The 13,874-nt window shown below is 45.0% G+C and overlaps 1 protein-coding gene across 1 annotated transcript in view; it reads right to left on the reverse strand.

Moving 5' to 3' along the window:
- Window positions 1-2,295: 2,295 nt before the first annotated feature.
- TMEM132D (transmembrane protein 132D) overlaps window positions 2,296-13,874 on the reverse strand; it is a 418,546-nt gene continuing 406,967 nt past the window's right edge. The window contains exons 7-9 of the mRNA XM_034791463.1: window positions 12,310-12,583; window positions 9,102-9,293; window positions 2,296-5,143 (exon numbers count right to left, since the gene is read on the reverse strand). Coding sequence (XP_034647354.1) covers window positions 3,959-5,143; window positions 9,102-9,293; window positions 12,310-12,583 — 1,651 coding nt within the window. The 3' untranslated portion in view covers window positions 2,296-3,958. The remainder of the gene's footprint in view (window positions 5,144-9,101; window positions 9,294-12,309; window positions 12,584-13,874) is intronic.

Consider the following 13,874-nt stretch of genomic DNA (forward strand, 5'->3'; position numbering starts at 1 on the left):
ATGCAAGATGTGAAGCCAAGTGAGCTTACAGCAAAGCGCTCCCGCGTTCAGCCTGCGAATAGGAGCAAGAGGAACAAAGTGTGCGAGAATTCAGCTGCAACCAACAACTTTGTGGCTGAGGCAAAACGTCCCCAGCAGTGTGTATTCAGCACTCACCTACTGCAAGGAGGCAGCTGTGGGTCCTCAGCTACTTTATTATTATTATTCTTTGGAGCCCGTCATGGACCAGAACTCCATTGTGCTAGGCGCTGTACAAACACACAACAAAAAGATGGCCCTGGTCTGTACTTAAAAATGAAATACTGTAACACTGACAAATCCTGGTCATCGGCGGGCGGGATTGAACCTGGGACGTCAATGCATGAGCGTCTACTGCATGAGCTAAAAGCCACATGGCCCTCAGCTAAGGCTGGAGCAGACTCATTAATCTCTAAGTCAAGGATTCTCAAACTGGGGGTTGGGACCCCTCAGGGGGTCCCGAGGTTATTACATGGGGGGGTCGCAAGCTGTCAGCCTCCACCCAAATTTGCCTCCAGCATTTAGAATGGTGTTAAATATGTAAAGAAGTGTTTTTAATTTAAAAGGGGAGGAGGGGCAGGTCGCACACAGAGGCTTGCTATGTGAAATGGGTCACCAATATAAACGTTTGGGCTGGTCCACACTAAACCCCCACTTCGAACTAAGATACGCAACTTCAGCTATGTGAATAACGTAGCTGAAGTCGAAGTATCTTAGTTCGAACTTACCGCGGGTCCACACGCGGCAGGCAGGCTCCCCCGTCAACTCCGCGTACTCCTCTCGCAGAGCAGGAGTACCGGCGTCGACGGCGAGCACTTCCGGGATCGATTTATCGCGTCTAGACAAGACGCGATAAATCGATCCCAGAAGATCGATTGCTTACCGCCGGACCCGGAGGTAAGTATAGACGTACCTTTAGTGTAGATGGAGCCTACACATGTAAGGAAATCTCACCAACTGCTCCAAACTCGACTTCGCTGATGACTACAAGTTGCTCTGCTCTGTGTCACAGAAGCTGGTTATCCAGTTTGGATAGCCACCGTTCTCTCTCAAGTGTCAATGCTTAAGACAGCGATTTGCTTTTGACAGTGACTGACTCAGGACATGGTTCCACAGGAATGCAGTGTGTTCAGTGTTCGGCAACAGGGTAATTCATCTCACCTGAGAACTACATTTCTTGCAAGAGGGTCCTCTGGTCTGATACTAATGGGATGGCTTTCACTCCCCTCCGCATGCAGTCAGATCAATTGCTCGGCTGCTGGAGTTTTGGCTGCAATATGGCCCCACAAAGCAGCACATCCCAAACACTCCAGCTCACCCTGTCTTTGCTATAGCCAGGGAACTTGTAACTACATGCAAGTAAGTAAACATTGATCCAGCCTGCCTCAAGGGCTTCCAGGTGGGACGTTCCAGCACAGGGAGCTTTGTATAATTTATTAGTAAGACATATTACTCTTTGCTCAAGTCTTTCCAGATCTGGGTCTAATGGACTTATTGTAGTGCTACGGTTGGCCCATGAGGACCACCTGTACTTGACTCGTTTTGCCTTGATCCTCTGAGCCCATGTTGCTCATGAGTGGGGAAGCTTCTGTAGAGCTTCAGAAAAGTGTGTATTGAGCACGTGGCAAATCTTAGGGTACTGCTTTGTCTCCATCTCTAACGGAGTGAACACTGAACCCTCAGATGTGTCCACTTGTGTGCTTCAGAAATACAGGTCTTGATTTATTATGCCAATACACACCAAGAGGCCTCATTAATCTGACCTGTATAGAGACACTCCCCATGACATTCTAGGCCTACACTATGTCCGATAATATTATTCTCCACATTTTTCCGGTATGTTTGCTTCATCTCTAGATATGCCAGGTTACTCTTCTAAAGTTTTCCTCAAAGGAGTGTTTATAAATAGAAACAAGGGCCAATATCTGTAGCTCTCTTTCTGGCCGTCCCAAACTGAACACGACCCGCATTTCGTGCAGTAGGCTTTCCAGACAGAACTATACATGAGTGTTATTTGCAAAGAGTTTCAAATCTTGAAAGGGTGACTTGGTGCAAAATGCACTTAATCCTAATGAGTCGGCATTGTTGCTTTATCTTCCCCCCACACAAAGCGCCACATTACCAGATGGAAAAGTTTGTAATTGGATTGTGCTGAGATCCTTAAATCTGCATGTTCCTTTAATCCAAGAACAGTTGTACACATTGTTGACAGTCTCTTTTACGGTAAATGAGTGCAAGTAGAGAGAGGAGCTCAGAGTAGAAAAAACATGAAGCCCACCGAAATGCAAATTTTATTCGCAGTTGGTATGTTTATAAATATATATTACATTCTTACAATCTACAATACATTCTAAATACAGATGGATTCAATCAAGGCTTTTGTGGGTAGGGTGGGGTATTAAATTGGACAACCTAGGTTTGGTGGCTGTGAGAGACTTTGTAGTCAACTAAAGGCATGGGCTCAGTCTGCAAAACAAATGGAAATTGGGGGGGGGGCCCAAATCAAACCATAGTTTCTTGGCACTTTGCCACTGGTGATTAATTCTGGACCAAACAGATGACTCCAGTTTTAGGACAGGAGGGCACTTCAGATTCAAAGGGCAATTACTGGAATTCTACTATATATACATACAAGAGGAATGAGAAAAGACAATCATCACTGCTGGGTGAAACAAATATTATTTACCAAGCTTAGCCATTCAGCTATTAGGGTGTATAGTGCTCCTCCATGGCCTTCTTGCTGCCATATAAATACGCGCAGCAGTCGGTCTGAAGAAGTATGATCAAAACAGAAACGAACAACCTAGCCTCAAAAGGGGAAGGAGAACAAAGAGCCAGTCACTGTTGGTTTCCGAATTCAGCACAACTTATACCTACCCAAGAGAGAGTGGCCAACTTTGGTAAATGACAACAGGTAAAGCAAGTACCAAATTAGTTCCGATGGCTCCGTGCTTGGCAGAACTGCACTGTGGATAAATAAATGTGGACCTCAGGGAAGGGGAAAGCCACCAAACTTCCAAAGTAGATCAATGCTAATAAGTGCCCCCAGGATATCAAATGAGAGTGCTCCAGGAAAATGCTTGGGGAATACAAATTTAAATAGGAAAACCAGATAGAGTGGACTTCTTTAAAAGACCTTGGGTCTCTCAAACCTTTCCAAAGCAAACTTGGCTTTATATGAGCAGTACGTTGATTATAGATTATACCTTCTCCTATTTTACAAATTAAGAAATACTGAAAATTGGCCAGCAAAGTTTATTATCTCAGCATCTACTGAAAAAGAGAGCTTTCCATTATAATTGTATGTGTATCCATTCTCAGTGCTTGGGAGATGATCGTGCGGGTCTGTAAACAACTCAGTCACTCCCCCTCCACCAACCCCCTAGATTCTTTGGAAACTCATAACTCTGCAACCGAGGTTGCTGTGCTGCTCACACTGCAGTTGTCTGTCAGCTTTAAATTAACGTTCTCAGCTGGATGTCCTCTGCTTGTGTCTTGAATGACAAGCTTCCTTTCGTTGATCCGTTTATTCCGAGCCCGATTTTCACTTTTAACCACAGCCTGTGATATTGAACATTAGAACTGTGTGAGCTTTGTAATATCCAAACTGTGTTGGAGTTTGTTATTTTTATTGATTTCCCGGGAAAGCTCAGAGAATGAGATCTTATTATTTTGCTAAGGTTTATTTTTCCATGTTGCCATGCATCAGAAACCGCCCACACATTTTGTTCCAGTCTCCAAGCCCATTAGAAGACTTGAACTGTATGAGCTGTCCAGTATCTCTGCTTTCTTAGCTGGTTTTGGGTTGCTTCTGGGGCTCCACTGAGGTATTATCCACCACTTGACTCTCATTTGCCAACACATTTTTTGCCCCAAGACCCAAAATTAAAGGCAGAAAGGTGAGTGAAAACCAAAAACCAAAAAGGTCCATAGCATCTTATTACACACTCTCATGTAATCTCTCCATATAGTTTCTTAGCTCTTTGCACTCCCCAAGGTCCATATCCTGACACACCCATTTAATATCGTCCTCACTACTCATCAGGATGGAATTGACGGTCGGGCACCCATCATCAGAGGAGATGGTGGTAAAGGTGGTGAATTTGACTCGTTTCCGCTTGGAGGTAGGAGAGGCGGTCGGTTCACTTTTCTGTTCTTTCCCTTCAATGAATGTGGAGTCTGATGACCTGAAGACTTGGCCATTAACGTTTTTTTGGGCATTTGTGTTGAGGAGATATTTGCTCTCCTCAAAGTCCACCCCTCTGTCAATGGCAGTGATGCACTCATCTTGTTGGGATGAGAAGTTAATGTGATTCTCCAGAAGCTCTGTCCTGTTGCTCAACCCAACCCAGTCATGAGAGTGGCTCATGCCTTCCTGCTCTTCAAAGGGGACCTGCTTGTGCCTGTACTTCAAAGCAAAGGTGACACAGTTGATAAGGAAGACGAGGATTGCCAGGCAAAAGACTCCCAACAAAGCATACATTCCTATCTCCAGATCACTGAGTCCTCTGGGTGACTGCACAAGGTCATTCTCTTCCAAGTCCCCATTGCTTCTTGGCAAGTCCACCTGTGCAGGGAAACTGGTGAAGTCTATTGGAATGTTCTGCAGATGGCTGTCGTCATCCAGAAGGCTTTCTCTGTCCTCTTTTTTACTTAAAATAGACCTGTCCGTGGTAGTTCCTTTACCTTCCATTCGGCCCACTGAGGAGCTGCTGTAATATTGCCCATCTGGCCTAGCTCTGTCCTGCAAGGTGGTTTTCTGACGCCGGTCGCTTGCATGGTTTTCCAGGTGGACACCGGCCCCGCTTTGCTTGCTGTCGCTGATATTAGGGTTGGCGTCGCTCTGTCCAAACTTGACTTTAATGCTCCCACTCCCAACAGCCAGGATGCTCTTCCTTTTGGATTTCTGGCATGGTTCACTGATCACCATCTCCACCTTCACCAGTGTCCCCTGGCCTTCAGTCTCAGCAGCGATCACGGGCCACTTGAATTTAGGGTCATGGTGAACGGAGACCACCTTTTCATCTAGAGAGGTAGCGATCAAGGAGAAGTCTTTGATGTCGTAAATATCCAGGGGCATGACAGCTCCATCGCTGAACTGGACCCAGCAGCTGATGGTTGCTTCCTGTAATATATAAAACACACACACACACACAGAATAATCAGCAAGGGAAACATACTGTCTCCCTACCAATCCCCTCCTCCCCCCAAACCATTTATAAGCAGGACAGAAATACGGCTGAGCAAGAAAATTAATTCCTCACTGAGACGCATAAAAAATACTAGTTTTAAACACCCATTGGTAATAAGCTTTCTTTTCCCAGGAGATGCTAAAAGGGAGCTGTGTTCTCTGAGATCCATGGAGTCTACTTCAGCATGATAATAAATTGCACGTCAAAAGGCATTACCGGCTACTGACTTCATTTGCTGCAGTTATATATTTAAATGAAAAAATATTTATTACATTATTTCTAAACTGCTTAAGATACAAAATCTCCTCTTATTATACATAACATATGTTAAAAGCACCTAACCTAGCAAATAAAGCAACAGTGACTCCGGGTCTTCGAGCTTCGTTTTTGCCTTTTAGCATAAAAATGTTTTTGCACAAGCTGGGTCAGTGGGGGTTGTTGTTGTTTAAGCAAAACGCTCAAGATAAATGTCACGCTTGCTGACAATGTAAAGCAAGACAATACTCTCCTTCGTTTAGATTAGAATTATGATGTCCTGATCTCACATCCTCTAAAGTCAACAGACACATTGTTATTGAATTCAACAGGGGCAGGGTTGAGCCCGAATTCTGCGTCTTATACACGCAACAGATTTTCACACGCGTCTAATGATTTTGGGACCCTCCATTTTTGGTTGCCAACTTGAGGGGGTCTCATCTTCAGAGGGCAGGTGCTCAGCACTTTCTGAAAATCAGGCCCTTTAAGGTGTCTCAAGTTGGCAACCAAAAGTAGAGACACTCAAAATTGTTAGTAGCTTCTAAAAAGCTTGGCCGGCACATGCATACACCCACTCCAGATATTCAGTTGGTGTAAATCAGTGTAGCTCCATTGGAGTCTATTTCCACCATCTACATCTTACTATGTTATATGTATTTAAAGAGTAGATCACAGACCTCATAGACTCATAGACTCATAGACTTTAAGGTCAGAAGGGACCATTATGATCATCTGGTCTGACCCCCTGCATGCTGCAGGCCGCAAGACCCTTCCCTGGACTCTGCCGTTGAAGTCCCCAATCCTGTGTTTTAGTGACTTCAATCGGCTGAGACCCTCCTGCTAGTGATCCCTGCCCCATGCTGCGGAGGAAGGCGAAAAACCTCCAGAGGCTGAGCCAATCTACCCTGGAGGAAAATTCCTTCCCGACCCCAAATATGGCGATCAGTAATACCCCAAGCATATAGGCAAGAGTCTCTAGCCTGACCCTTGTTGGCCATTATGCTATTCATGTACCATTGCTTGGTTTTCCTTGGCTACTATGTTTTACCATTAAACCATTCCCTCCATAAACTTATCCAACTTAATCTTAAAACCAGACAGGTCCGTCGCCCCCACCGTTTCCCTCGGAAGGCCGTTCCAATATTTCACCCCTCTGACGGTCAGAAACCTTCGTCTAATTTCAAGCCTGAACTTCCCCCCGGCCAGTTTATATCCATTCGTTCTCGTGTCCACATTAGTACTAAGCTGGAATAATTCCTCTCCCTCCCTTGTATTTACCCCTCTGATATATTTGAAGATAGCAATCATATCCCCCCTCAGCCTACGCTTTGTCAGACTAAACAACCCAAGCTCCTCTAATCTCTTTTCATACGACAGGTTTTCCATTCCTCTGATCATCTTAGTCGCCCTTCTCTGCACCCGTTCCAGTTTGAAGAATAAAACAACCAACCAAAAAAACAGGCTGTTTTTACATCCTAATTCAATGCACATGTGGAGAGTAAACCTTTTTCTTTGTTTTTTAACATCATGTTTACCAGTGGTTCTCCCATACAGGTCACAGGAGATAGCTTATACTGTAATAGGATTCTCTGCTGTTTTAACTAAGGGTCTGATTCTGAAATCTTTACTCAGGAAAAACTCCCAGCATCCTCAATGGGAGCTTTGTCTGTGTCCTTATTTCAGGACCAGGCCCTAAGACTTTGCTGGCTCTGTCATAAATCCTGGCTTTGTGTTTATTAATCTTCAGATGTTTCTTGAAGGCCACACGGAATTTATGGCATCAACTCTCATCCTCCCTCTGTGCTGCTTAAACCAGCATAATCATTTAATAATTTCACATTGCTCTCCTTATTGGGAACGTGCTTTGAAATATAATGTGCTAAGCAAGAGGAGTAATTGGGCACCGATCAAAACTCGTACAGCCCTGCCAGGGTGAACATTTTCCTTTCTGGTTTGTTACATTTTCACCAGCATTCCGAGTGTGCCACTGCACCCAGAAGAGGGATTCAAAAAGACTTGATTTCTTGGAACTGAAATGTCAGAGCAGTGTAGCATGCTGGGGCTAAATGCCATCAAACCCAGCTTCTGAGCTGATTTCAAGGTAGAGTGTTTAGCTCCACATGTCAGCAATGGATTAGCTCATTGGCTCTGTTTCTAGCTGCATGGCATCATCTTCTTAGCTCTTGGAAGTCTATGGGAACCTGATTTTTATTGCGCTAAAAAGACACAGCCCTCTGTTACTTCTCATCCACCAGCTCAAGGATAAAGCCCTGCGATGAATTAGAGTCTCTCACCAGTTGGTCAGAATTCAAATGTATTTACCCTTATCATTTACCTTTAAAGCACAAAATGTGTTTAAACATAAAGGGCCCAATTCGTCCTGTGTCACTCCATGGTCTTCCCGGGTGTAAACCCATTGATGACGTTGATATAAAAAATAAGTAATTTCAAATGCAGACAACAGTGTAAGAAAGAACAAAGATCAGTCAGTCACTGATGGCAAATTTGTTAAATGATTCAATGTTTTCAGACTCAATGAACTGTCTGAATGTGGACAGCGCAGGACTGCTGAGTGCCAGTGCATGAGTGCACCATGTGATTCAAGCACTCAGGTCCCCAGCAAAGCGGTTTCAAAGTGAGGGTGGGAGAGAGAGCAGCACACTGGTTGAGCATCACACGGGATCGGAGTTTGAGTCCGGCATTCCTGGGACCCGCAAGAGTTCACAGCACAGACAGGAGGAAGTGTCTGGTGTTGCTCATAAGGGAAGGCTCAAGCAAATGCCGGAACAAAGCTGATGGCCCCTGGTGGGAGCATTACCCGGCTGTCCTCAGAAACAGGGGCTTTTGAAGGGATGGGGATGAGCAGAAGGGAAGTGAGAGACCTTGTGGCCCCTGACAAAGGAGACAAGGGGTGACTGAAAAAATCAGCCCTTGCTTAAGAAACCTCCATAACATGGGTCAGTAAGAACGGGAGGTTTTCAGGGGCATTTTGAAATACTCGTAGCAAGTAACTAAAGATGGAGGTGGCTGGCATTATAGCAAGTCCAGCCCCATCTGTTAGCGGTTTACAGCACAAGAGACCCTGCTCTGTTCTCATTTGCACCAGTGTCAATCTGGAATAATTCCACCACCACCAGCAGTTACTCCAGTATGAATGAGAGAAACTGGATCACAATAGTTTACTCTTGGGAAATACAGCGCTCTTTCCTTTTTTATCTCCAGACTGGTGCATACATAGATGTCCGCCCTGGCCGGAGCTTGAGGGGCGGTGTGTTCATTTGGATGGAATAAATGGGGCCAGAGACCCCAACAGCGGGATGGGTGGGTTATGTTGTTTATTTATGGCAAGTGACTGGGTCGTCTGTGGGGCTTTGCGTTATTTATGGGCTGTGAACCAAAGAGATGGAGAGGGTTTGTTTGTTGGCACTTGGATTTTTGTTTTACAGGCATATTGCCTTTTTTTTATGGGAACGTTGTTTTTCTATTAAGGCACCTGGTGACCTTCAGATGTAGGTGCCTATAAATTACAATGTTTTGCTAGAATATTATTAATAAAAGGCCACCTGATCCCATCAGCTTAGCTGGCGGGAAATGCTGAGGAGATTGGGGCTCAGAAGTGGCACTGGGTCCCTGTACCTGCTTTGGTGACTGAAGAAGTTCCTGTGCTACTGCTGTAGCAAAGATGGCTTTATTACTCCCTGGGCTGAGCTGCAGGGAGAGCGACAATCCTGTTACCAGCTGGACTCCGAGGTCTGTTATGGTCACCTTCTCGTCCAGAACTGTCACGGTCTTCTCAGCCAAGATGGCGTCCGAAAGAGGGGACAGGATCTGAAAAGAGAAATCGCTATTAGCGCTGGATGTTCTCGGATAGCACCCAGCACAACGGCACCCCAATGGGCCCTCCGGTGCTATTGTAATGCAAATAAATAATCAATTGTACTATTCATTAGTGCACAGATTTAATACTAGGGCTATCTTTATACATTAATAATAAATGATAGCTTAATCAATTGTCATAAACTGATATAGAGTCCAACAAGTAAATAGGCTGCTTACGAACATATACAACACCTTTTACTAATGCGCTTGTAACTGCTATTCACATCTGTAACATGCTTAGAACATCTATTAATCATTTATTAATAGAGTTGGGAGACATTTTTTCAGCAAGTAGTACATTCGCTTAAAAATGCAGATTTTGAGTCACCGAAATTATTTGTGAATTCAGGTCAAACTCAGGGAATAGTTTCGACTAGAAAAAAATTTCCCCCCGGAAATGACAATACGTTTTGTTTCGACATTTTCAAAACGAACCATTTGGAATTTCATTCCCAAATGATGTTTGCAATGTTTCGTTCAACTAAACACATTCTGGGGGTTCAGTTTCTGTGATAAAAACAGTTTCAGTTACAAAGTAATCGATTTGTTTCCAGGTTTTTCAGTTCAGCCACCACACTGAAAAATCAGTTGTTCACTCAGCTCTCTTTATTAACCCTTTCTAAGTTCATTATGAATGTAACTGTAATAGTATGTGCAATTAAATTGGTAATAATTTAAAAAGTATGGGTGGTGGGGGGGGAGTAGAGGTAGGAAAACCTTTTACTAAGATTCTAAATATCACCAGACAATTTGTAAACAATTAGTAGAATGAGTTTCATTCCAAATTCTTGCCCTGCGGAACTAAAGGATAAGAGCACACTGCAGAAAACGGTTGTGACAATGGGACGGAAACATAGAAAGGAGGTTTGTTCTGACTAAAGGGATCTGAATACACTGAGCAGGAGAAGTTGCCAGACTGAGACACCACTAACCACAGACTTGTATTTAGAAGGGGGCTTAGTTTAATGATGCTTGTGCGGTGGGCTACACTTTGCCAAACCGGTTCTTTAAACATACCGAGCTATCAGTTTCTTTCCCTTTGAATTCCCTTTTCAGAGTCACTCAAGATATTTATGTGCCCTTGTAGTGAGAACTGCAAGTCCCAGAGTCTCGGAGGCCTATAAAAAAGACCTTTTTATTGAGGCTCCCAAGCGAAGCAGCCCCAGAAGCCCACTTCCCCAGGACCGACAATCAGTGCGGTCAACACTTGAGATGCAGCTATCTAAGGAGCTGTCCTGAAAGTCTGGGGTCATGAACATACCTGAAGATGAGGCAATTATCTTCCTTTTAGCCCCAATGCCTGCTGATAGGTTGTCTAGTTAGGAGTACGTATGGAAGATTTATCCTTTCAGTTCTGGGACCTCGCTTCCCAATCCAGTGAATAGGTTACCAGAACAGGTGTTAGCAGAGCTAGCTTCTGTTTTTTGGCTTTGCCACTGACTCTCTGTGTGACCTTGGGTAAGTCATTTAACCTCTCTATGGCTCAGTCTCGCCATCTGTAAAATGTAGTTAATGGTCCAAATTCTCAGCTAGCGTTAATTGGCATAGGTCCACTGAAGTCAATGGAGCCACGCCAATTTACACCAACAGAGAATTTGGCCCAATGACACTTATTCTCATCCTTTCTAAAGCACCTAGAGATGCTTGTCTGGAAAGCACTATCTGAGCACTGATTGCTATTATTGCTTTGTGGGTGTCCCTGTCCCTGTAATGTTTATATTCTGTAACACGACTTGAATTTCAATAATTTCAATCCCAGGCTTTCATATTTCATATTTCCATCCTAATTCTTCAACCTGCCCCAGTTAATATCAGCTTTAGTGCCTTGCTTTGTCAATTTAGGCCCTGTCAATATGAAGTTATTTCACCAGCTGCCTCCCTTGTGATATCTGCAGTTGTGGATCTGGTATCAAAAAAGTATTAGTCAAATATAGGCAGAAATGGGTTCTGATGTTACATGGAATGGGATAAAATTACTGAAGCCTGAGACCCATATGCTTCAGGACATAGGTTGATCAATAGCTGGGAAGAGAAAGTAACCTGTCCCATCCCCCCACCCAATAGAGTATTGCACCAGTGAGTGTATTAGGTAGGTTTTTACACTTTCTGCTGAAACATATGGTCTTTGCTTCTGTTGCAGAAGGGACACTGTGCTAGATGCATGATCAGTGGTCAATGGCTACATTCCTGTGTGTTCAAATGCTAGTTTTTATGTGTGACTGTATGGCTGATGAAAGCCCTTGAGACCGAAATCCTCTCATTAGCCACAGAATAGACACAGCTTGGACACTGTCCATGCAACCTTCCCTACTCATGTGCCTCAACCCTGACTCAAAGGTTCACCATCTCAGGGGGAGAGGGTCATTCAGCCTTCAACCCCATTCAGTCCATGGCTTCTCCACTAAGACTGCCAACAAGGGGGCATATTTGTGCCAGTCATGGTGTTTTTGATGATGTGGGCACAGTGCCCACTGCCCAGTGGACGACTCAGACCACCACTCATTTTTGACATAGGCTGCCAAATAGGCATCGGATGGCAGAAGCTTTCAGATATTAGCAGCCCAGGCCAGATTCAAAGCCAGGACCCAGTGTAACAGTAAAAAAACTTTGTAGTCTCTTCCCGATACCCCAATTCCTGTCTTCCTATTTAAGAGAGTCCCTTGAAGCCCCAACCCCTGTGGGGGGAGGAGGGAAGGGAGGTGTGGTGGTATATCCAGTTATAAAGATAAGAACAACTTGTAAAATTCAAATCTGGATCCAGGTTTAGATTTCATCCTCTGTCCCGCCCCAGGTCTGAGGGTGTTGGATCTGGGAGAGATTGGTTTGACTCCATTTCTACGCTCCTATTCCTAATGAAGGGACTCCCCTGGTGATGCTTGCCAAGTGCTGTTCTCAGGAGGGCAGGGTAAAGCCTTGTACACCAAGGTGAAGGAGGAGGGGGAGCCCAGCAGCCAGTTTTCCCTACCTGAATTGTCGTCATTCCAAGTTCTTGTCCAATCAAAACCTGTCCGCCTTGCAGCTTAGCGATTCTGGGCTCCTCCACCTGCATGAAGTCACTCACCAGCTCTGTGATATCCACCTGCCAGTCAGAGCCTAGCAAATAGCTCAGCTGGCCACCTGGGTCAGAGGGCTCGGCTACAAACTGTGTGAGGACTCGCACCATGGCGTGCTGGTACTGCAGGGTGCAGCCTCTGCCCTTCCGCTCGTCCTCTTCTTCGTCGTCGCTGTCTCGGGCTGGTCTGGGGAAACAGCAGCATAAAAAAAAAAATCAAGCAACCCAAGGAAGGAGGGCGAGGCTGTGTGCCCGGCTGCAACAGCTTGTTAAGCACTGATAGGAGCATCCAAACAGGGAGCTGGGGAGCTCCTCAGCTCTTTCCTCTCTCTTGCCCAGCACACCCAGGCTATGTCCAATCCTGCAGCTTCTTCCTCTAGGACATTTCTGACAGAAGTCATAGTCCCTCATCTCCCCCCAGGATGACGTAGCCTCCTGGTTTCTCTCACCTTCACAGCACCACGCCCCTGGTTCACCCAAAAGGCAGCTTCTAAAGTCGCCTTCCTTGCCTGCGCCTCTGACCACCCAACTAGGGTGACCAGATGTCCCGATTTTATAGGGACAGTCCTGATATTTGGGATTTTGTCTTATATAGGGGCCTTTTACCCCCTATCTCCTGTCCCGATTTTTCACACTTGCTATCTGGTCACCCTACACCCCACCCCTCCCTCACCTCCAGTGACTTCCCACATCAAGTCCAAACTTTTCATCTTCACCTTCACACCTCTTATCCCATGACTCACCCTACTCTGTCTATGATGCCCGACTTGTCTGTGCTTTTGTCAGCGATGGACATGAACGTCTCCTCTGCGCTCTTATCAGCTGCCCATACCAATATCTCCATGCTGCCAGTTAACGCATGGAAACCCCTCTTTAAATAGGTCTGCAAGGCCAGGCCTTCAAATCCCTCCATCAGAACCCTTCTACTGTGACGCTTCAAGGAAACCAGTCAATAAATCAGGGGCAGATGGGAATAGTTCACACCTACTTTATCGATTTGTTATAATAGTAATACATACAATTGTCAGTGTAAATAAACCCATATCCCTCTGGCCCACCCTTCATGTGCCACTTGTCTTCGCGGACTGTAAGCTCTGTGGGGCAAGGACTGTGTCTACACAGCACCTAGCAAAATAGGACCCTGATCCTGATTTCATAGAATATCAGGGTTGGAAGGGACCTCAGGAAGTCATCTAGTCCAACCCCCTGCTCAAAGCAGGACCAATCCCCAACTAAATCATCCCAGCCAGGGCTTAAAATGCTATGGCCTCCCTGTCAGGGAATCAAATCCCGGTCTCCCACGTGACAGGTAGGGACACTTACCACTATACTAACAAGGATGTACCTATTGTAATATACATATGGAATATATAAGTGATGCAAACACAATTAGTAATTATTATGCTTAATAAATAGTTATTAATAATAAATTAAGCAATGGCATCCCATTTACCAGGCCTCAGACCAGACAGATCTGG

The sequence above is a fragment of the Trachemys scripta genome, chromosome 15 (assembly GCF_013100865.1).
Source record: "Trachemys scripta elegans isolate TJP31775 chromosome 15, CAS_Tse_1.0, whole genome shotgun sequence".
Lineage (NCBI taxonomy): Eukaryota > Metazoa > Chordata > Testudines > Emydidae > Trachemys > Trachemys scripta.